This window comes from Galleria mellonella, unplaced genomic scaffold (assembly GCF_026898425.1).
Source record: "Galleria mellonella isolate WM207_F2 unplaced genomic scaffold, CSIRO_AGI_GalMel_v1 utg143, whole genome shotgun sequence".
Lineage (NCBI taxonomy): Eukaryota > Metazoa > Arthropoda > Insecta > Lepidoptera > Pyralidae > Galleria > Galleria mellonella.
In genome coordinates, this window is record NW_026441997.1 from 931,195 (window position 1) to 957,291 (window position 26,097).

The window sequence follows — 26,097 nt, forward strand, 5'->3', positions numbered from 1 at the left end:
AAGTTCAAAACGAAAAATTTTCTTGATTTTTTAAATGATTCAGAAAGGCAAACAAAACAAAAAAGAGTTCCGAGTACAATATCTTTACTAATTCTTACTATTATATCCTTATTAAAACTGTAAATAAGAAAATAAATTTGTTTTTTTGTTACCTTTTACTAAACAATATATTTAAAAGTCATGATATTTGGTGTCCTCATTTATAACGAGCTTTTAAAAAAATAACAAATAAATTCATGCATATATAACATACAACATAAAAAAAAAAAATATAACCCTGCAGTAACTAGTTCTGATCTTGAGAATAACAAACTGAAACTAAAAGTTTTATACTTTTTATAGATACTTAATAAATATAAGGACTGTATTTGGATTTCCAAGAAAATTATTACATATTACATATAAAATAAATATTATTTCAGCTAAAACCACGTTTACCATTTTCTTTTACAAAACGTACGTACGTACGTCATTGCTAGACGATTTTAAATTTACTTTAACCAAAATCAACCATCCATGGTCAACTGCCTCAAACACAAGTTCCTCATATCTAATAATGATATTATGGCAAGTTGAGTATGTTGGAGTCATGCTAGGATGCTTCCAGTCTCTGTATCGACTAATCGTATTGAGACGGTTTAAATTTTATTGTTTAAAGTTTCGTACACATTATACTTTAATTTTATACCTACTGGTTCAACTTACGTGTATTTGATCTAAAAAGCTCGACTAGTTTCAGAATCAATCAATTAATTCGTGATCCTTAGTCATGAGCGACTGAACGCGAGCACGCGCTTGACTAACTGGTTCATATTTTGGTTCCATATGGATTATTTTTCCTTTATCGAATTTTTTTGTAAGCTCACATTGAAAAATAGGTACGTCTAATATTTTACATCGGATCAAATGGTTACTCGGCTCACAGATCCGGCAGTAGTATTATCACATATGTAAATTTGATATGATGGTTATAAAATTTTATTTAACTATTGTCATTTGTAATTACTAATATTATACTTAGAGAAAATGTAACGTAACTAAAGCAACTTTTATATATTCAATACCTAATAACCAATATTTTTTATTCTGAATATATACTAAATATCAATATGCTAAATAAGTAAATTGATATCTAGTATACATATTATATTTTTTAAATTAACAATTTTGTCTTGTAAAGGTTAATTAAGCTGTTAGGAATCTATTTTTAAAATATTGCAATTTGTCTTTATTGAAGAAACCTAAAATATTTAAATGTTCGATCGGATCTACCTCGTCGCAATGTTCTGTTAAAAAATATTTGCCTATACGATTATTTTAATTAAAATAAGTAGAACATACCCTAACAGATAATTAACTATGTTATTATATATTGTAAATAAGTATTCTGAGTGTTCTGGTTTGGAAACCTATAAAGGTTAAGAATCTATTTTAAGGCATTTGTTCAACTGGCGACCAGTAGTTAACTGCTTAACTCGCTCTCAAAGTATAATACATATTATAACTGTAAAAGTTACAATGTTATGTTTAAAATAATTAGATGACTAGAAAGGATGGAAAGATGTTTGGGTGGTCAAATATTTGTTACTTAATCATTCCTAAACGCCTAAACGATTTTTTTGTGAATATTAATACACATATATTAAATAGGAAATAATACAGTTTTATTGACGTACGTATGTACGTTCACGTAAACCTTTAAAGCAATTTTATACCATCACAAAGTAATTTTATACCTAACTAACTTTTGCCTGCGTTTTTGTCAAATGTCGTCCCCTTAGAGAATAGACTATGGAGTTCGGTTATATTACAAACCCTCATTTTATATCTTTCACTACTTCAAAGGCGAAATGTTTGAATATAAAGACACATTATTTCTGGCTTCAAAAATGTTTCGTCACACTTTCATACAAAGCATTCTCTATTTCATTCCTTTAGAGGTAAATTTTTATAATGTTGGAATGCATAGGCACTTTCTATTTTATAATAAAAAATTCAAGCAATATTATACAAAATTTCATGCTTCATTTGACACCTTTCAGGTTAAAATTTTCGAAAAATCTAGAACATATATTTATTTGTAATCAACATGTTTTTTATTTCTAAACAACGACCTTCTGTCTGAAGTTTCTCTTGTGTCTACTTTAGTTAATGTGTGATAATGATTAGATAGTGGGCGCTTTCCAACGAAAATTTTCGTAGGGTAAAAAGTAATCTAATAAATAAATAAATCTTTCTTTTTTAATCTTAATATAGATATATTTGTGACAGGTATTTCTTTACTCGTTCGTTTTCGTGTATGGGAAATATTTGTTAAATCCAGGAATACAAATCTAAATTACTTCCTTATAACTACATTTTTTACTATATTTGTGGTTACACATGTAATAGATGCAAAACTTAAAAACACCTTGCCTCTCTCGACCGCACACACCGTGCCCCACCCAGATCTCGCCATGCATGTACGTAGTGAACTTACTCGATACATAAGAATTTATTTTTAACAAATCAATTCAATAGTTAATCACTTGTATTAATGTATCATTCATATGTATTACCAGTTCAGTAGCAGATCTGTTCATTTGTTATGATATCAGAACACCTTTACCTTCTTAGAAGAACGGTATTTTCAAAAATAATAAAACACTTTATTTCTTAGCAAACAACTAAATCTAAATATTTGCCTTCCTGACCTGAAATGAACAAATTTATATAAAAATTTTCGTCTAAATCAAATAATCCTCTATCTCACCCCGTTAGGGGTACAATTTCAAAAAATTACTGAAAAACGTTTTGTTTTTAATAAAAATCGAAAACAAACTTTTATATTTCTAATTAAAAAATAACATATTTATTTACACTTTATTAATTTTTATCCCCTATTTCTCTCTAGAGGCGAAATTTCCAAAAACACTTAAAACCATTTTATTTATTTTATCTAATCAAAAGTCTAAAACTAAAAATTCGTATTTAAAAATCATCTCTAAAGGTGTGAATCCAATAAACATAATAATTTTTGTTTTGATTTAAAATGGCACGTGTCTAACTTCTAATCTGATGTAATTCCATACAAATTTCAACCTACGTTTAACCTTAGAGGTTGAATTTTCAAAATTCCTTTCTTATTGTTCACTTACGCTATATAAAATCTGCAAAACATCTAGATTCTAAATTCAGTGATTTTGGCTTTGATATATGGGTCAGTCAATCAATCGATCGGCATCCTCTTTTACGTATGTAAATAATATTAATAGATTACATGTCATGTCGGTTAGTTAATGGTAAATAGAAACAAAAACAAGTCATCCATTTAATCTAATCTTAATATTTAAAAATTTTGCTGTCATGACAAAATCGTTATTCCTTTTAAAGGATGTGTCATATTTTTATACAACTGGAATATTAATTATCTCGCTTTTACATTTATAATATTAATAAGTGACGTTACTAGGTAAATAGTAACGTTACTTACTAATATTATAAATGTAAAAGTGAGATTGTTTGTGTGCTTATTACCTCTTAGTATCTTAAGAGAGGTAGGGCACAGTGGGACTCTCGCTCATAAATGGAACCGCTCGCCTGGGGAAGGACCTCCACCTTGCAGAAGTTCGCAGCCAAACAACGCTGTTTTAATAGCGTTGTGTTCCTGCGGGGAGTAAGGTTTCAAGTTCCATCTTGGGGAGGGACTGTGCCGATATTGGAGGGACCAGCGTGTTTTAAATACTGTCTTCGTGCTAGGCTGGCGCGAAGTGCCGACGCGGCGTTCAGGGAGTCCCGGTAAAACGGTTGCTCGCTGGCCACCCGCAGATTGTTGGGTTCCCGAACCCAGGGATTACCTAATCTCCGCCCTGGGAGGCTGAATCGTCGCCTGTGCATAATCCCTGATGTGGTAGTCGTGCCGGAGGAGAAGACCGGAGTGGACGCGGTTATATCAGTGGGGGGACCAGGGGCCCTTCCGGCCGCCGTGTTGGCAATTTGCACAACCTGTTTAACGCGGGGACGGAATAGACACCATTTTGTTCCTTTGATATCGGCACAATCTTTCCCTGTTAACCTCCAACATTTTATGGCCAGATTTAGAAAAAAATGATGTTACACAGCGGCACCCTCATCCACATTTAAAGTGGACTTCTGCAATATCAGAGGGATTCATTCTAATATCAACGCAATTCACTATCATCTTGAAACTGCGGAGCCGACTCTGTTATTCCTCACCGAGACGCAGATATCATGTCCAGCTGATACATCTTATTTACTAAACCCCGGTTACAGACTCGAGCATAAATTTGCTCGTCATGCCGGGGTTTGTATGTATATCCGGTCAGATGTCTGTTGCCGCCGTCTCCATGGCCTTGAAGACAGAGACCTGCCAGTATTATGGACGCGTGTAGATTACGGGAGCCACATTCGTATTTACGCGTGTCTTTACAGGTCCCACAGCGGTGACCTGGACACTTTCCGTCTTTTTGAGCACCTGCCAACGACGACTGATAAAGTTCTCGAGCAGTACCCATCTGCGGAGTTAGTGATACTTGGAGACTTTAATGCTCACCACTCCAAGTGGCTTCATTCTCGGTCCACTGACTGCGCGGGGAAAGCAGCTCATGAATTTGCTCTGACCTATGAATTCTCTCAGCTGGTCCATTCTCCAACAAGAATACCAGATATGGAGAACCATACAAGCTCCTTGCTGGGTCTTCTGCTGTCAACACACCCGGATGGATACACCGTCAGAGTGGATACGCCAATTGGTTCATCCGACCATTGTCTTATCCAAGCTGATGTCCCCAACACTCGACCTAATCTACCCCGTCCTATTGGACGACGTTGCGTATGGCACTATAAGTCAGCAGACTAGGATAGATTGCGACAATGTTATGCATCGTACCCGTGGAAGCAGCTCTGTTTTGCATCACATGATCCTAACGACTGCGCAATTGCCGTTAGCGAGGCAATCATTGAAGACATGAAGCTATTTATCCCTAACTCGCTTGTCTTGTAAGAAAGCCAGATTTGTTCAACAAGCTGCATACAGGGCTTGGACTACGGCTCGCACTAACTCTGATCCTGGAATCACTGATGCAAAGCGGAAATTAAATGTTGCTTCGAGGTAAGAGTAAGGTAATGGTAAGAGAGTAATTGCCAGAGCCAAATTTGAATTTGTGGGCAAAATTGGTAGGCGTATAATTATCCAATATGATGACTACGGCCACTTTCTATCATCGTACGGCGCGCCATCGACAGGGAGTTCACCCTCATACCCTACAGTCTAAATGGTCGCGTACAACGCGGTTTCAGAGATGTTTTCTCCCACGAACACTCAGGTTATGAAATGAGCTCCCTGCCGAGGTTTTCCCAAGAGACTACAGCATGGGGTTCTTCAAAGGTGGGTAAAGAGGATTCTTCAGAGTCGGCAACGCGCGCGTAATACCTCTGGTATTGCAGGCGTTCATAGGCTATGGTAACCGCTTACCATCAGGTGGGCCGTATGCTTGTTTGCCACCTCAGTGGTATAAAAAAAAAATCTTAATAACTATAATAAATTGTTATGAAATTTAGTGCATATAAAATATTCGAGATGGAGGAGGCTGTAGACTATTTTATATCCCGGTTTATCAATACATCCCGGTCACACAGACAATATACTTTTATAAACTAGCACACTAACATTATAAACAGGACTATGTATTACTAGATATTGTCCAACGGGATATAACTAGAGTAAAATATTACAGAATACATTGTGATGCCCATAGCACACCTCTCGCTACTATTTACCGGTAGAAGGTGCATGCAGACAAATCTGCAAACTCTCCCCTGATCATTAAGCAAACTTCGATTATACTATTCTCGTTTAATTATTTTATTACCTTCACCAACATCATAACCAATTAGAATCTCACTGTTGAAGACAAATCATATAGCTAACTATTACAACATTAGTCGTCGCCTTATATGACAATCTGGAGATGAAAATGCGATGCCGCCATGCCACATTGTATTTTACATTATCCATTTGGTGACCAAATGGATAATGTATGATATATGATGTATGATATCACAGACAGGTATATTTCTTTTATATCACACTAGCTGATGTCCGCGACTTTGTCCGCGTGGTATTTGTTATTTCTGTATAGTATGTATCGATGTATGTACCTACCTATCTATTAGGTCTGGGAAAACTGTACCAAAATTAAAAAATGACGTGTCGTTCTTACTCTTTGCCTTAGGTTAAAGTAAGGTAAGCTTACTTAAGAAGGTTGTGTACTAAGCTGTATTAAGACTATGTTACTATAGTTTTTTCAATATCCCAAGGGAACTCTTTAATTTTTCCCTAATTAAAAGTTTAAAATGTTGTCCGGGATGCAAGATACCGCCATGCAAAATTTCATTCAACAAACTGCATTGAAATCGATCCATCAGCTTATAAAACAAACGGTACAATTTTGTTTAATGAATTATAAATACATTATCTATACAATTGAAAATAGAACACAAATGCATGCCTTCATATTATGAGACTCATCGTCTAATACCTGGACCAAAATATACGAGTAGAATTGTATAGATAATACTTTATCCATAAAACAATCTAACATATAAAAGAAGAAAGATAGTACGAGATAAAAATGGCCAACTTAGTGGCCAATCAATTATTTTCTATCACAGCAATATCATAAACTAATAACAGTACGTTACCTACATGCTTACGATGAACAAAGCTTGCTATTTCTGACAGATCCTTTTTATATTGTGCATATATCATATATCTCTTGAAAAAAATAAAATTACAAGTCCTCATTCTCATGAGGAATAGTCATGGTAAATTTACTTAAACCTAAGATTTATTCAGTATTTCTGTATCTTTAGACTAATATAATATATTTCGCCTGAGTACCTATGAATAAACTTCAGCTACAAGTAAACTGCATTTACAAAATGAATGCATTTTATATCCTGTAGATGTACTTGATAGTTTGAACTATATTTCCACTTATTATATTTATCACTACTTATACCTATAAACATAGCTACAGTCGATATAAAAAATCGTCAACAGCAATAAATATATTGCCAACCCCTTATTATAATCAAATTAATCTTATTCACTGAACTCACTAGTAAAATGAACAAAGTAGATATGCTGACCTACCTAATAGAGTTATTCACATTGTTGTTACCACCCCACATCCGACCATAATGCTACTCACTCATCTACATTAATAATATCGTCCGTTTATTATTTTTATTTATTTAAACTTATAAAATTGGATAAAAAACATAAAATAGTACAATATAAATTAGTTTTGTGTTCATATATACCGCAAATACCTATAAATTGAATTATTATTTTCAATTATGTATTAGTTTAGTTACACGCATTTTATCGATTTTTTATGAAGTTCTTAACATTGCGTAGGCCGATGCGGTCGTTATACCTACTACATATACAAGAAAGCGCTCGCTACGTCACTACACTGCTACGTATATTATGTAGTTTAATACTTTTATGACTTAAATAACCTTAAGCTTTATAATGATATATTCAGATTAAAAATGATATTTTTATTGATTATATAGTCCAACTGTATATACTACAAGTATGTAATATAATATAATAATGTAATATCTTTTTGGTATTTTCACTCTTTATGTAAGAGCGACAATGATAATTTGTTCAAACAAATATATAATTATTTACATAAAATATCAAAATAAGATATTAATTTCGCCCCAATTTTCTTCGACCCCCTTTATGATTTTACATTACGATTCTATTAATTTATCTTGTATTATTCAGTTACGTTACCGCAGAATGTGTAACTGGCGCGATATAAATAGAGGTTAGACTCGGGCTATTCCGTCCGTTCGCACAGAACAGATCATTCCATTATCTTACCGCAACTAATAAAAACTGAAAGGAATTTCAGAGCTACTGTCTATAGACGTGTATTTATTTTTAGATACATACGTATCTCGTATTGTTAACAATTTGTGTGCCGTCAATAGACTTCCAATTTAAAAACAAATAATATAAAATTTCCAGTTAAAAAAGAAATGCTACCAGAAATACCTGTTTCTGTTTTGATTATGCTAGGTAGCATGTATGATAGAAATATAAACATATACTTCCGGTTGGTCTATAATATTGAATTTTGACTTAGAGAAAAATATTTAAGAAAATTATTAGTTTTATTTTTACTCTAAGTTTCATATATTAATAGTATAGATTATAACATTATTTAGAGCTAAATATTCGCTTTCATGTATATATTGATAATTTTGTCTTTAGTGCTTATTTATCTTACTTTGCGATATTTATTCCGTTCCGTCTATACTAACGTTATAAAATATCTCAGCAACTACTGGCTGTCAATTTAAAATAGAAAAATGATGAAATAAATAAAGTAGGATAATGAGCCATCTTATTATTCTATTGTTCTTAATACTAACTAGCTGTAGTTCGTAGCTTTTACATTTGTGTGTGTGTGTGTGTTAGTATGAAAAGTATCCTTTCTTTTAATATAGTAAATAATCCATATGTCTACTAAACATTCAAATTCGCCTGACTATACAAGCGTGATTCAAGAACACACATCTCCATTGTTTTACATTTTATAATATCAGTAAAATATCTTTACCGTTATAATTTAAAACTAACATTTACACTACGAAGTGCTACCTCAGGAGTACAACATAAATAAAACTTCCAATTGGTATATCAGTAGAAAAGTTAACCCAAGAGTTCACATATACTTTAGGTATCAGTGCTCTCTTGTTTTGTCAAAGCATAATTATAAATAATCATCATAGTGAGCAAATACTTGGCTAATTGATAATTCAAAATAGTTTATTATTTCTTTATGCATGTTTAGAGCAAACAAGCTAACGATCCACGTGATGGAAAAAGGTAGCCTATAGACATAAATAGTACCATGGACATAACAGAGTATATTGTGTCGCCCATGATACTCTTCATGCCTTGCCATTTCCGAGGACTAAATTTTTATGCCTCTGCGCTATCTTATTTTAATACCATATTTGCGGTTTAAAGGGAAGGCCCTTTAAACTGAAACACAACCATGCAAACACAACTGCTTCACGGAACACGAATAGGACAAAGGTACCCGAGCAAAAGACTTTTGAACAAAGTCTTTCTCTTATAATTCAGAATATAGGTAGGTGTTTATTAAAGTAACAAAACACATTAATATAAATACTCGTATATTAAGAAAAATATCTACATATAGTAAGATACATCTTACTATGAAACATAGGAACTATGAAAGAGGATCTGTAAGAATATCCGTAAGAAGTGTGTACTGAATGATACATTTTTACTAGCTTTTATCCGCAAACTACGTGTACGTGGATTTTGGAATTAGCTTCAAGGTTAAGTTGAACACAACTGTGAAAATCGCATCCAAATTATTTCCGTCATTTTCACGTGATATCGGAGCAAACATATCGACAAATAGACAAAAATCCTAAAATTTATTGTTTTCTAGAAATTAGTGTAAAATATTATCTATGTTTATGAAGATCGGGATGCAAAAATTGACTTTTCGCTGGGGTCGTCGTTAAGGAGATGCATTGTAGGATCCCATACCGTAGTATCCAGCATACCTTAATAATATGGATCTAGAACCCTATCCTTTTTGGTTTTTATGTTAATTAATAACACTAGAGCCGCGGATACATTACAACATGCCATAGTCACGAATAAGTAGTATTCGTCATTTTTATTGTTGGTAAACGTCAATAATTGGTACCATATTTACCAATGAAATAAAAAAATAAAATACCTGGCTAAATATTGACCGTTAAGGTCAGTATTTAGCCAGGTATTTTATTTATATAATTATTTTACAGAAGTATGTATGTATATATGTATGTAAATTGTAGAAATCTTTCTGTTTAAGTGATATAGTGATTAAACCAACATAAATTATATAAATATTGATATAAAGAATCAAACTGCAATTAACCATGACATAATATTATATATTTAAAATACATACTCGTAATTTCTTCCACCATCTTTTATAATTTATAGACACCCATTAAAAACTTTTTAATAAAAATTGTGAAACAAAATAAAAATATTTTAAATAATATTGTAAAATTGATATAATGAAAGTCCAAGAGATATCAAGAAGTCATGACTACTCGTACTGGTATGCAGAGTAAGGATGATTCGAGTACTGACTTGAATACCTACTAAGTGGATACTCAGATTCCTAATCGAGTACTCAATATCCAAATATACTCTATTCTAATATACAATTTTCAAATACTTGCGATACTCAAATACTAGTCGCGTGTTCATGTTTCTATTTTTTCCATAATTAAAAAAGAATTGATTATCATCATTTATGATAATCAATTCAAAGATAAATTTCTAGATCGGTTTAGAACTCAATTTAAAAAATTAGTCTAGTTTTATGAAATACTCCAATAAGTACTCGAGTACTCTTCCGAATCTTCAAACTCGAGTAAGGTTTTTTTTTTTTTTGAGTAAGAAAATATTGAATTCTCAGTGGTGGCCAACTCGACTTCCTACTAGTCATAACACAGTAATGAATTATATCAAAATAATAATAATAAAGCTATCTTCTTTGTACTAGATTTTTGTAATCAAAGTTGATGTTTGTTAATGGAACTCCCATTAATTTATTTAGATAAGATTGACAGACAGGATAACATCTGATTGTTTATTCTAGGGTTTGGAAATAAAAACATATGATATAATATACGATGGACTATTTTAATTATAGATATTATATTTTACGTAGCTAAAACTATCTAGATTAAACCGGCCTTCAAGTATAAAACCACTTTGTAGTCGGTTTGGTTTATCCATTTGGTCACTATGATATTACAGACAGGTATATTATTTTATATCACATTAGCTGATGCCTGCGACTTTGTCTGTGTGGTATTTGTTATTTCTGTTTAGTACGTATCGATGTATGTACCTATCTATTATGTCTGGGAATACTGGACCAAAATTAACAAATGACGTGTCGTTCTTACTTTATGCCTTAGGTCAAAATTACTTAAGTAGGTTATGTACTAAGCTGTATAAGTTACTATAATTTTTTAACTATCTCACGGGAACTCTTTAATTTTTCGTGTTTAAAAGTGTATTTTTAAAATGTTGACCGGGGATGTAAAGTACCACCATGCAAAATTTCATTTAAATCGGTCCAAAAGTTTCAGAGATTAGCCCATACAAATAGACAGAGAACCAAAAAATTTGTAAAATCTAGATGTGTCCTATTTTACTTCTCACATCCCTCCTGACTCGGGTGTTAGCATTTTTTATTTCAAAATTATTTATAGGTGTGTTTTATATAACTAAGGTCATCTTTTTATCATTTTTTTTTTTATTAAAATAAAACAGAAAACTATTTATTTTCTTCGGAACTACCTCATCCTGCCCCGTCTCGTCCTTTAACTCATATTTAACCGTTTAATTTTATCATTTGCATCTTACATCGCTTTTCTTATTATCACTTAAATATTTGTTATTTCGTGTTGCAGTGGTAGCTCATACGAGGGTCAATGGCAGAACGGCAAGCGCCATGGACTGGGGGTGGAGACCCGAGACCGGTGGCTGTACCGGGGCGAGTGGACGCAGGGCTACAAGGGTCGGTACGGCGTCCGGCAAAGTACTACCAGCAACGCGAAATATGAGGGCACATGGGCCAATGGACTCCAAGACGGATACGGCTCGGAAACTTACGCGGATGGCGGTCAGTATTATCTAACTTCTTTCGTTGCCAACTGTTGAAATTCGGACGAAAATACATACGTTTACATGGCCATGGCATTCTTACATTGAATCACTTTGAGAAAATGCGTTATTACTTTTATTCAAGCTAATTAAACGATCACAATTAATAAATACTTTCTAATGTTATTTATATTCTTATTAATTACTATTATACACATATAAAGGAGTTTGTTTGTTACCTCTTACGTACACATAATATTTGACATCTTATTTATCCTGATCAAACAATATCTTTCCGTAGCTAATAGATTTATAGACGTGCAAAGCCGCTAGTACCAACAAGTACAGTGAGATATATTTCCGTATGATAGCGCCGTAATTATATATGTTAATCATTTTCTGGCCATCGTCGTATCTATTTTAATTCAAATTTTGTACAAACTCTGTCATAAATGATGTTACTACACGCGCCAATGATAGTACGTCACTTGTTGCGTTAGTTGTCAATGTATAAGTCAAATGTACTGTTTCTTATTTCAACTGCAAGTACACACTTTCCTGAATCATACAGTAAATAATATTCTTAGAAAGTTGTCACTGAAATTTTGGACTTTGATGGAAAAAAGTAATGAAAGATTTTCAAAGCAAAATATTTGAAACGATTTTATGGTAGATCAGAATACTTTAAAACGCTATTTGTGCTAAAAACATAGAAGAAAGGAAGTTATTATCTACTTATTTATGTACAGAAGTACTTGTAAAGAAAAAGCGCTCAGTAGGGATAAGTAGAAATGAATTCCCATTCATCTCTACCAGTAAAGATAGGTGGAATAAAATTCCGCTCTTACCCCTAGTGGAAAACCGTTTGTAGGAACAAGTGGAACTGGCTAATATGAAGTAAGTTCAAAGTTTTTGTTTTTGTTCAAGCAAGTAGTATATTTATAATGCAATGTATTCTGTAGTTAACGTTTTAGTACTCTAGCAGATTTTATAAATAATCACTAAGGAATATTTAAAAATGTGCAACTGTTTTTGAAAATTTACAGATAATTGCAACATTCCCATACTTCGATAAGCTACAATTATGAAGACTTATGTTTTTTTATAATTTTTAGATACTCGTGCATTTAATAATCGTTCCTATCTATTTTATCTAGATATTACAACTGTCAGGTTTCTTCCCCCCATTTTCAGCACCACGTAATTTTAATTGACCATAAAAGTGGAAGTTTCATAAATCAATTGATTTTTTTGTATGTATTATGTATAATCTAAGGCAATAGACATTATGAGACTTTTTAATTAATTATGAACAGATTTTATACTTTTCTAATTTTTGTTAAGATTGAAATCGATTTATTTAAAAAAAAAAACATATTTCGTATTTATTAACTGTGACTAGACATTTTTATAATATATTAATTTCCTGCTAGCTAACTCACCTAATGACCCAGATCGCAGTTGCGTGAACTAGGAAAGAAAACTGTTCGCTTGTGCAATGTTTGCTGTCAGAAAATAATGTAAAACTGTAAACAAGATACATGGTCACATACCTGAATAAAATAATAGCAAAATTCTTAAATAACGTATAAGTTATTATAACGAATAAGGTTAACCAAAAAATAAAAAAATAAGTTTGTCTTTATGAATACAATGATTACAACATTTCCCAATAACTACCCTTGTAACTTTTATTTATTGCAATACCGTTAAATAAAAACCACCAAGCGAATTGTATAATATTTTCACACATACATAATTCCTAATAAAGTAATCAGACGTCATTTGGCGTTGTAGTGAACATAACAATACAAGTCAACCTTTAAACTATTGTAGTACCTTGTAAAACCTTTTTCTGTATGAAGATTAATTGGTCTTAAATATACTTACATAATTATATGTTTATTATTTTAATATTGTAATTTCGTTCTCATAATATGTAGAATAATTTTCAAGCCAAGTACGAAAATAACCTAATACTAAGTAGCCCATTTATGTATTTAACTTAGAATTCCATACAAGTTTATTTGTAAACAAATGTAAATGTGAACGCGATCGTAACGTAAATCTTTATACACTGCACACTAGGCACCCTGAAAATTATTCTTAGAGAATATTATACACAACAATTTTAAGTGGGCCATACTAACAACGGCGTATCTAGCTGTCAACTTAGTTTGAAAAGCTCTATGTTGATTGTCTTTTTCGAGCAAAATTTCTTTAAGAAAAAGTTCAGTGATAATTTCGATTTCACTATTACTATTGGCATGAGTGACTTCTCTTTGTACTTCATCACTAAAAACAAAACACTACGAAATTTAGTATATACGTACTACAAATAATATAAAATAATAAAGGAAGAAAGATACTTTTTATCCCAATCAATGTGCATATCCTGGTCCTTGTTAATTGTGAAATAACTACTATTATACAATATATAATATAACACTTAGCCAACAGTAATGTAGATATTTATTCATTGAACACCTTACATATATTATTGATGAATAAAGAAATAGATATAATATAGTACAAGAGAAGAACTTATTGCTAAAGAATCTCTTCCAGACAACGTTTGGATTTGATGAATAGTTAATTTATATATGTATATCTAAAAATTCTATCTTCTTAAACCAAGTCGCTACAGGCATAAAAAAAGAAAACAGGTATTATTATGCCAATAACATCAATCCCGCCTTTTCGTACCACATTTTATTAGTCAATAAAGTTTAAATAAATAAATCATTATTTTATGTGTGGTTCAGGTACTGACAAAACTTTTCCCTTGCACATTATGCGCTATGGTTGTAATTTGAATTATCTATCGATAGTATCTAAATTGACTCTGATCTAAATATATTTTTCCAAATTGTAGGTGGTTTTATCTATTTATTTATCTATTTTAGCAACTTTACAATTTCCCAATACGCTCACCCAAGAAAACATCAGTACAGTAACACATGTATAATTAAATGGGATTATATTAATTAGATATAACAATAATAGAAATAATATCACTAAACACAAAAAGTCTGTGGTCTTTTGTCTCGTTATAATAAGATACCTATCCTAAATTGACTATCAGGCAATTTGTATGTTACTTATAGTAATATTTTTAGCTGCGGTATGTAGTCTCTTTTCCATTATATCAAATTAAACTACTGATTCATTGACTTTTACTTTCTAATGTATAAATTTACATAATAATCATGTAATAGGATGTACTTTCACTACTCCATTATTATCGTTTCAGTCATTCCATACCTTGCCAAATGACAATGTGCCCAGGGACTAATTAGGATTTTATACAACCTTGAAAGTACGACGAAATTCAGTTCTACGTAACAAAAAGCTCCGTACAATATCATGAAATAACGTCACGCAATTCTCAACATCAATACGTTGACTCATAACCGCATTAATATTAGTCATTAACAGAATTACAAATCTGACTGCAGTAATTTGTTTCTAATAAAAATATTTTTGAAAATTAGTCACAATCCCTATAAGTAGATACCTATAACAGTCGACTGACTGTAGTGATTCGTCAATTCACATCCGGTTTGCGTGAAACCATATACTGAGGAATGGTTCATTCATCGCGTGTTGCCTACATGATTCCATACCATTTAACGTCATTTATAATTTAGTATTTTACCGTAAGCTATAAACGGCACATGTCATAAGGACGTGTAAAAGTGGCACCCACCCGTTACTACCTACCCGTATGAATTGCGTTAGCACGATGCTCTAGGCGCCTCCTATTTACAGAAAATGTTAGATCCTTAACATTTGTAACACTTTTATTACATTTAATAAATCTCGTGCAGAACACGTATTGTATTAATCTCATTATTTTATAACATAGTGGTAGATATAATTCAAGTGCACGTTTCTTTTTGACGGTTGCGAACTCGATCCCCGTACATGAATATTTTTATTTATTTTACCTATATATGTGTTTGTCAATTTTCATTTAATGATCGTTATTTTAAAGGGTATTTTATAAATTTAACTGAATATATAAATAAAATTGAGTCTAACTGAGGACGTTCTTAAAAATGATTTTACCTAAATGCTGAATTATAAATTTCTAATTCGTTATGTACGTGTTTCAAACAACATTGCTCCAATATGATTTTTTAGTAGTTTGGTACTGAATGGGTTTAGTAAGGTGGCCCTGCATACGAGTACACCCCGCCACCGCACGCCGCGGCCCTCGCTAGCGGTTAAATATAGCGCAGGCACGCCCGCCACGCCGCACCGCACACCGCGCGCCGCCTCGACACACAATCATGTCGACCACTGCTTGAACTTCTACTATTAAAAAATAAAATAATTATGCTTACACTGTCATGGTTAATTTTAATATTTATTACAATTTGTAAACACAATTTTTTCCACCGAGACATTTGTCTCATTTTTTTTAAATAAATTATTAACATAAAGATTCGAACAGAGATAAAAAAACTGAAACAAGTACTACACAATTTGTACAAAATCTATGCGTGTTACTGCTAACTGAACTGCTTGGAAGGCTCATTGTGTAATATTTTAGCAGACCTCTCCTCCACTTCATACTAAAATAGGAAAGGCTTCTGCTAAAATGTCGTGAAATCTCATCTATACGAAGGCATACTACTCAATACAAATCTCATAATTTTTTTTTCCTCTTATTTCACAAACAAGCTAATGAGGAATAATAATAATAATAAATACATCAATAACCAATATTCGTACTCGTATTAAATTATAAATTGTGAAAGTTTGTAAAGATGTTTATTAGCATAATTCGAGTAAATTACTGTACTTTGTCTATATAGGCTAGAGCATATTTATGTCTATGCTATTATCTACTATACCATTAGATAATACATTTTTGTAATGGAAAATCTTATAGAAATATGTTTTAAAAATCATATTATATAAGTTACATTCGTTATTATGTATTTCTTATTGAATTCGACCTGGCATAGACAATTACAATTAGAAGGCAACGGTTCAAACTTCGCCCATTTCAATTCTTTTTTAATTATACCATACATATTTTAATATTTCTATATTTATATTACGAATACTCGTATGTGTAACTATAAGTGAACACTATTATTATAAAGAGAAGTTTTAATTAAAGGACTGGATTGATGATTTATACCCACGAATTGAAAGTGCTTGTAAATAAGTCTATTTTAATATAAATATTTTTAATTTAAACATGTAAATTATTAAGATTGGAAGAAAACTACTAATCTATAAACAAACACTTTAAGAATTGATGATTCTGCCATCCGACAAACATTCTGACTGTTAAACAAATTAATTATCTATCTTCACACAAAGTCCTTCACGGGGTAAACAAAGAGAACCGAGAGTCGAAGACCTCTGTCCATACATACGAGTACATCTCCTACTACTTGCAGTTTTAAATTTATCTCATACATTCCGGTTCCGGAGTCATAAATTAACGTAAGTCTCCACCAGTACCTACATCTTACTTACTTACTTATACAAAAGTCCATATCAATGTCCATTTATACAGAAGTAAATTGTCATCAGCTATAAATAATATAATGTATTTATCCATATATTAATATTTTTCAGGAACATACCAAGGACAATGGATGCGAGGGTTGCGGCACGGGTACGGTGTTCGTACATCTGCGCCTTTCGGGCTCGCGTCGCATTACCGCGGCGGAGCGCGACATGGCCACCGCGGCTCGCTTTCGTCGCTCACAGAAGCGGCCGGCACGCCGGACCCTTCGGAGAGGCGGACCACTCGTATGGACGATGCAAGAGGAGGCTTTGTCCTCAAGGCAAGCTCTGACGAACCAGGGAGACGCGGTTCTCTTGTTGAAAAGACTAAGAAGGGATTGCTTTCTGTGAGTTAATTACATTTTCTAATGCCATGGCAATAATATTTTTATTGAACGTTGATTGGTTATTTACATGCATACGAATGCATGCAACTGAATATGCAGGGTGAAATTGAAAACAAATTAGCACTCTTTCAGGGAGTACCACGAAATTTGATAATTTTTTCTGACTATTTTGGATTCATGTTTTTAGGAAAAAAATTTAGTTTGAATGGTAAAATACACTCATTAATGACTTAATTTTCGATATCATCCTGTAGATATATCCTTTAATTAATCATATTCAGATGGCAATATAATAAAAATGCAATAACAGGCGAGACCAAAAAATAATTAGGTACACTGTGTAAAAATTATGAATTTGCAAGTAACTAAAGTTGAGAAAATAGTAAATATTGATTTTATAATTAATATATTTTATTTCAATTCGTGAGCATTCAGAATTTTACTTGGGTTAAATATAATATTTTTCTATCAGTTGTTGTGTACGCAATATTATAGAATCAAATACATTTGTATTTGATTCTATAATATTGCATTATTATAATTATATTATAATATTGCATTTAGATTAAATATTTGTGGATTTTTCCTTCTAATAATGTACAATACTTGAATATAACCTGTATGAGAATGCTCTATCTATCTCAGTCTAACATACCTACATATTACTGTTTCTTTTTCTCTTAAATTATTTATCAATTCATATACTTTAATTTAAGTAAATATACCAATATATATTGTGCACTGCTTATGTCTTATATACATTATTATTATACATCTTATGTATATCAAGTGTGTTAGCTTTTGTAGTTCTATATATATTAAATATACCTACCTATTCCTCAATTTCCTTAATTTGAATTATAGTTATTTTACATACACGACATTCATCTATCACCTCATGAGTATTATCAGTTCATAATTGCTCTGTACTATTGTTATCTTTGGTCTAATGCCTGATTTATTTTTTTTCTAAATTTCATGTAACACACAGAAAGCAAATGAACGAAAATGGCAAAAAAAATTATGCTCTTTTCAAATGCCAGACCACACCTATATATTTTTTATAAAATTCGCAAAATACTGCAATAAATGTTGGTCGAGATACACATTAGTAAATTCCTTGTATGTAACGGCAAGTTTATATGCGAACATTCTTTACCAATAATAAATAAGCAAAATAAAACACTACAACATATAGTTACCGGGGGAAAGAGGTTGTTAGTAATGGAGACTGAGAATCCCATTGCTAGCAATATACCCAACCAGATCGACCTCCTCGCAGTTCTACCTGGAAACTATCATGGTTAATTCCTGATGAATTCATCATGATGGGATAACTGGCCTGTTTTCATTCTCATCTATCACCCTTCACTGGTGCTCCGCCAGCGTATCTCGTTAGCGCAGGCGGAATTATCATACCATTTTCACCGATCAAAAAAAAAACATATAGTTACCATACAAAATATTACTATTGTCTTAAAATAAATTCAGCTCGCAAATACTGCTGTAAATTTATTATATTATGTTGTAAATAGCAGGATGCATTAATAAAACATATATGTATTTGAGATATAAAATAAGTTTAGTGAAAAAATACGAGACATTACTTATAAAAATCTTGCATAGAACAAACTTAAAAATAATACATTGTTTTAAAAAACCTCAGTGTCAACAGCCAGTAATAAAACTCCAACACGCCCTCTTAATCCTGGATATTGACCAGCAACTGTTTGACCGCTGACTGATTGCCGCAATATTATACAATAGCGTTAATATGCCCCGTCAGCTCGGAGAGTAAGGCACGGACGTACACCGCTTCTCTTACCGCCTCCAATAATACTATATACTCCGCTTCAGCGAACGAAGCCTTTTTCACCACTAGCCATAGTTACTAAACAATCACGCGATTTGAAATTATTCATCAGATCACGCCGTCCAGTCACATGATTTGTGGCTCACGAGTTAATTTACAACGAGCTTTCTGTATCCGCACTAGCAATGTATGCCGAGAAAACACAGTTTCCAGAAAAACTCTTTTCACTGCGACACTCTTTTTTAGATGTCTTTTCTATCTACACTTCCAGTACCACGGTCCCTTCTTACGATAAGAAGTCTGCTTCGTATTTCTTAACTCGCCTTTGTTTCCTTACGCGTCACTCGTTCCGGATGTACTCGAAGCTGAAGTGCTTTTCTTCCAAGAAAACAAGCACTCATTCGATTCACCGCGAGTTGTCCAACGCTTATCTTGTAATAATTTAGTCTTCACTAAACCAACTAATATTACAATTCCCGAGTGCTTACGTACCATGATCATGGATTCGCACTTCAAAGCAACTCATCATCGATAGTTTATTCGTACTCGCTAACTGTAGAGCATACAACAAAACTTGATCGATACACGTCTCCATTTCAACAAAGCTCTCCAGTTTAATTGAACAAAGACTACTTAACATCTTCAATCTCACACCCAAGACCTTTGTCATCATATGCACTTTCCAGAGCATTCCAAGCTCAATTTGCAGTTTTAGCTCTCATAAGACGAGAAAAACAACCTTTTCCACCACAAATCAATGATTTTTCCTTGTCGTCCAGCCGTCTTCTCATTTCAGGTTACAAGCTATCAGTTGCACCATATCCACAAATAGATTTTCGAAAATAAGAGCATCCTGCATAAAAATTTTCAATCTACATAGTTCACCTGTCTTTTAAGTTTTTCAAACTAGATTGACAAATTACTCTTGTTAGATATCATGAAAATTTTTTACTTTCAGAGCTGGGCCCATAACCTGTTAAATCATATATGTATTTGAGATATAAAATAATAAGTTTAGTAAAAAAATACGAGACATGACTTATAAAAATCTGACATAGAACAAACTTAAAAATAATACATTGTTCTAAAAAACCTCAGTGTCAACAGCCAGTATTAAAACTCCAACATATTATAGCATATAGAATCTAGTAAATTATACTTAAAACCATTTTTCCATTAATACATGTTTTTATAGATAGAAAACATTTAGACTAATTCAAACAGATATACTCTTAATTAATACAAATTTTTGTATTATAGAAAGATAGAATCTGCTATCTGAGATATTGTGTAGAAACGCTACTTTACTAAAGTCCTTAATTGTCATAACTAATATGCATTGTAAGTATAAATCTTCATATAAAAAAAATAATAGCCAGAAGGCATATCGTCTGTTCTACAATGTCTTCATTACAAATTATGTTATCATTCATTGTATTTTGGAGAAAAATTAAAACATTATTCTGCCTGCTTCATATTCTTTAGACTACGACTATGGTCTCTGCTAGTATTTACTCGTAGTATAAAATTCTTAAGATCTTAGAAAGATCATGTGTCTTAACTCTTAAATTGACATATTTGGCTTAGTACAGACGAACTTGTCGCCGTCTCTTTCATTAGTTATACCTATTTATTAATCCTGTGTAATTTAGATTACCTAACACACACACACATACACACACACACGCGCACATATATTCACACAATGTCATATCTCTTAAACATTTTTAGCTTATAAACTAGATGCTTATAAGCTAAATATATCAAGTTTATGCTAACATATTATTATCGTTATTAACATCATTACATTCTGATCGAGCATTAACAAGAGGAGTCTGAACCAATGTCTATATATAGGACGCTAGATGCTAGTCTATTAACAATAATATACACAATTGCATAATAAGCTATGATAGATATTTGAAGGGGTTATTGAGGTAATTAGAGAATGTATCTGGTCTTGCAGAAGTTACGTAAGCAGCGCAGCGCCGGCGAGCTGGACAAGCGCGGCACAGGGTCCGTCCGCTCAGGAGGCTCAGGGGGCTCAGGCTCCTCTTGGGTGTCTTCGGTAGAAAGCTCTCACTCTGCTATGACCCATGCCTCCCTACAGACAAACTCAAATGCTAGCTTCGTTGTAGAGGTAAGCACATTGTCCTGCCATCATATACTATATACAACACGAAAACGCTTACAAACAACGTTTCCACACTTCAATTACATTATATAAAAATATTTAGTTTTAGTATTCATTTGGTGTGTTATCAATCACTTGGTGTTTTCAAAATCCAAAAATATTTTGTCTACAGATAAGATTTCCCTTTGTGTTGTAGCTTTGTTGCGTTATAGTACTAATATAGTATAAAGTATAATATCTGTAGTTGAAACACACAATTTTAGGAGTTTTATTAACCAAACTAAAACACACTGAATATTATTGTATATGTATCTCGTTGGGCTTAAAAGCTTAAGAAGACAAAGCCAATATTAAGGATTTTTTTATCCGCAGACCAAACATCATCACTTGATATAATAAAACCACTTTCTTAGAATTGAAATAGTGTTACTTTGAGCAGCAATACAAAATTTCGAATAGTTAATTCACAAGTTATGCAATTGCATAATCATAATAATGGAATACCTATAATAATAATATTATATAATAAAGCGGAATAGTTTATTTATTTCAAAAATAAAATTTCAACTTGCTAATCCTTAAAAATTAATATTCGAATTAAAATTTGATAAAATATTTTTGCATTTAATAGCTCATTTTTTAAGAAAAGTATATATACGTTATTTAACATTACAATATAACCACAGGCGTGTAAATTAATTAAAATCACTGATCCGTTCATTTTTATTTAATTTTCCTCCTCATTTAATTTTCTCGAAAAAAAAATTACCTACTCTAATCGAGATAAAAGGCGAATCTATTAACAATTGATTGATCGATTTTTAAAACCTATGGTTTTGGCGTGAATTAAAAAAATGATACATGTTTCAGATTGGTAACATAGTTAAAAATATACTACCAACCTGAAATAACATAATTCATTCCACATGTAATATGTATCTCTTTAATTTTACCAGTACTTAGGTTCAAAGTGTAACTCAATCCATTCTATACTAACTAAATAAAATTTTAATAAAATATTTTAAATATATTTATATTTTTAATGCAGGATGAACATTTAGACGCAAGCGTAACGGAAACTTACATGGGCGAATGGAAAAACGATAAACGCACAGGGTTTGGAGTTAGTGAACGCAGCGACGGACTACGTTATGAAGGCGAATGGTTTGGAAACAGAAAATACGGATACGGTGTAACTACTTTTAGAGATGGCACAAGAGAAGAGGGCAAATATAAGAACAATGTGCTCATCACAAGCCAAAAGCGGAAACACATGTTCCTCATGCGATCCGCGAAGTTCAGAGAACGGGTCGATTCAGCAGTTAATGCAGCACAACGTGCATCAAAAATAGCATTACAAAAAGGAGACATAGCTATCTCGAGGTTAGTATATAGATATATTTCTAATTATATAAATAAATATAATGTATAAATACTTTTTGCTCTAGAGGAGATATTTATTGTTATAACAGAAAAAAATATCATCTAACAGTATGTATTTAATATAATTTAACATATACCTATTTTAATATACTTTTTTTGCCCTTCTATTGCAGAACTGCTACAGCCCGAGGTAAAGCTGAACAAGCTGATGAAGCAGCAGACCAAGCAAAAGATGACTGTGATAATGCACAAGCAACTGCAAAACAGTTTGCACCAGATTTTAAGCACCCTGGCTTTGATCGAATAGGATTAAGAGAAAAATATAGACAAAAGGCCTACGATACGCAAATAACGTCGCCTGTATCACAAGAATCTGAAAAGATCTTGGATGGAAAGAGCATTCCAAATCATATCCCTCCGATGCATTCACAGCTTCCACAGTCTAATAAAGTTCCAAACGCTATACCCTCTAGACGACCATCAACGCAGCATCAGAATACACAGTATCCTAAACCTGTAGACCCAAGACTTGTAAATAATGCTAATTATAATACAGATAACCGTGCACTAGGACCTCCATATGACCAACATTATAACCCAAATCAAGACAATTGGTCATCAGCGAACACACAATCGCAAATTCCAGATAATCAAAAGTCTTACTTGCCAAACGAAATTAATACATATGGACCTATATCACCTAGTGGTCCGCAAGCACCGCAATCAGCATATCGTCTAAACAGGCAGGATGCCTTACAGGGTCAACAATGTATGGATCAAAGTAGTCAACAATACATAAATCAAGGACGAAGACTGTCATCAGCTATCAGACAAACACCTAATCAAAGACCTCAGCAAGAATGGAACACTACCCAAATAGGTCCCAGACGACAGAGCGTTCTAGCTCAACCGACTAACCACCCTCAAGACTCATATATTGACGGAGGTTCGGCTACATATGGAAGAAATGAGTTTCGGAGCGGAACTGTTCATTCTGAAGGACCACTAGACCGTCAAACAATGGTATCTGATCCCCAAGGTTATCGACAGCCTAACGATCCACAGGCTTATAGAGAACCACTGGATCAACACGGATATAGACAGGCTTCCGATCAGCAAATATATCGACAAGCCACGGTTGACAATCAGTCATATCGACAAAGTGCGCCCATGGACCAAGAGAGCAATGGAGTGCGTGACCCTCGACAAACGATGACTGGACAGCGACCAACTATCGATTATTTCGATCACTATAAGAGGCCTCCTAGTAGAGATTCAAGCGTGGATCGATACGGGCGACGGTCGCGACAGGCATCGGTCGAACCAACAAGTGGCGGTGGTTCACGAGCTGGCTCTGTAGCACCACAACCGGCACCGATGTCCACAGCGGCATCGCGGCCCGCCTCTCGCGCTGCAACACCAGCTGGAAATGGACATTTAACCTCGGGCCGGGGTTCTATTTCCCGCGCAAGTTCCCGAGAACATGCCATTCCTTTTGAAGAATCTCTGCTACGAAAGCGAACGCTGGGACAAGAAATATCGCCGTCACCATATCAACCAAAGCGTACAGAGAGTTTGTACGTGACACAGAATCCAGCGCCACCCCCGCCAGCCCCTATGGCTGGAGGTGGAGGAGGAGGGAGAAAGGTACGTATACTGTAATTATAATACTTATTGTGCTTTCTTCTGTCCATTCATTTAATTAGACTCAACATTTTTTCGTGGTTGAAAAACGTCCAGTTTTTAGAAACTCATACCAAAAAGATGATAAGAAACTCTAGGAATGCGAATTCATCCACCTGACCCTCCCTCTATCATAACAATGCTATATTTCAATAACTACTAATACTATCGATATGTTCGACATAGTTTATTAGCCTATCCTAATTTATTGAGAAAAGTCTAAATGAGACAAATTGAATTCTACGAAAAAAAAATCTTCAATAAATATTAATATTATAATTGCATAAAAATATAATAAATTTATAAAGTGGTCAACTCAAATAGTTAACCAATTTATAAGTTAAGTTGTTTGGTTTTCCCATCATGTTATGAATAAATTCAATCTTCACTAATTTAATCTTCACTGAAGAAACTGCGCAGTGAGTTTAGATCCATTCCTACTCAAAATTAAAGAAAAAGAACAAAATTTTACAAATTTAAACAAACTACTTAAATAAAGTAATTTTTTTGAAACAATTTGAAACAGGGATTTATATTTTATGAAAAAATAAATTACATTTAATTTTCAAGTAAGTCGACAAAATCTTGCTACATAATAAACCTTTACAATTAATACAAAAATAATGTAAGGTGCAATTGTCTTACAAAGTTATAAAAAACTGTCTACGATTGCATATATCTATCTGGAATGTAGAAGTCAGTATAATTAAAATTATAACATAGTTTAAATTAAATATTGTAAATGCATATTTATGGTATTAATTATTAAAATTTTTATTACTTTTGCTATGTAAAGTAAATAATCTTCGCCTTTTATAATAAGTAAATAAATAAAGTAATTTGGGTAAATATTTAAAAATTTACGTCAATGAGAATATTTTTATTACTAGATGTGTGTGAGTAAGCTGCGTGATTTATCGAAATATACGCAGACCAAAAGTTTTAACATAGATATGATACAAAATGACCTTTTGTGCAAATGTGTTTTTTTGTGTTTTTATCCTTACCTTGTGGATGCCTGCACTATAAAATAACTCAAAATTTCAATAAATAACTCTTTACTCCAATAAAGTTAGTTTTTTGAGATTTTTTATAATTTGTCAAAAACTGTGCTAGTTAGGTTAGATTCATTCATTCATAGGTTCACAAAACTACATTGGATATTACAGGAAAATATTGTTTTAATTTTCCTGTAATATTCATTTATAAATTGTAATTATTTCAGATTTTTCACATTTCGGAGATGAAAAATATAACCCCCGTATATATTTTTCACATTTCTAATCATGAGAAAAACTATGAGACATAAAAATTATAAAAAATATGATTATAGGATCATAAATATGAAGTTTTTACAAAAAGTTTATATAATAACTCACTTAGACTAATTAAGTCATTTTAAAATTTCGAGTATCCAGTTTAGACCTCTTAGCAATATTTTTACTTTTTATTAATACAAATA

At 32.6% G+C, this 26,097-nt stretch overlaps 1 protein-coding gene across 4 annotated transcripts in view; it reads left to right on the plus strand.

Annotated features, from left to right (window-relative positions):
• Positions 1-26,097, plus strand: part of LOC113516621 (junctophilin-1) — a 42,038-nt gene that overhangs the window by 8,600 nt on the left and 7,341 nt on the right. For 2 of the 4 annotated variants that reach the window (XM_031907762.2, XM_026901058.3), the window contains exons 2-6: positions 11,551-11,762; positions 17,345-17,622; positions 21,402-21,575; positions 22,618-22,952; positions 23,126-24,599. In XM_031907762.2, coding sequence (XP_031763622.2) covers positions 11,551-11,762; positions 17,345-17,622; positions 21,402-21,575; positions 22,618-22,952; positions 23,126-24,599 — 2,473 coding nt within the window. Of the gene's footprint in view, positions 1-11,550; positions 11,763-17,344; positions 17,623-21,401; positions 21,576-22,617; positions 22,953-23,125; positions 24,600-26,097 lie in introns of those variants that run through there. The other 2 variants (XM_026901056.3, XR_004223883.2) reach the window with 2 other exon arrangements.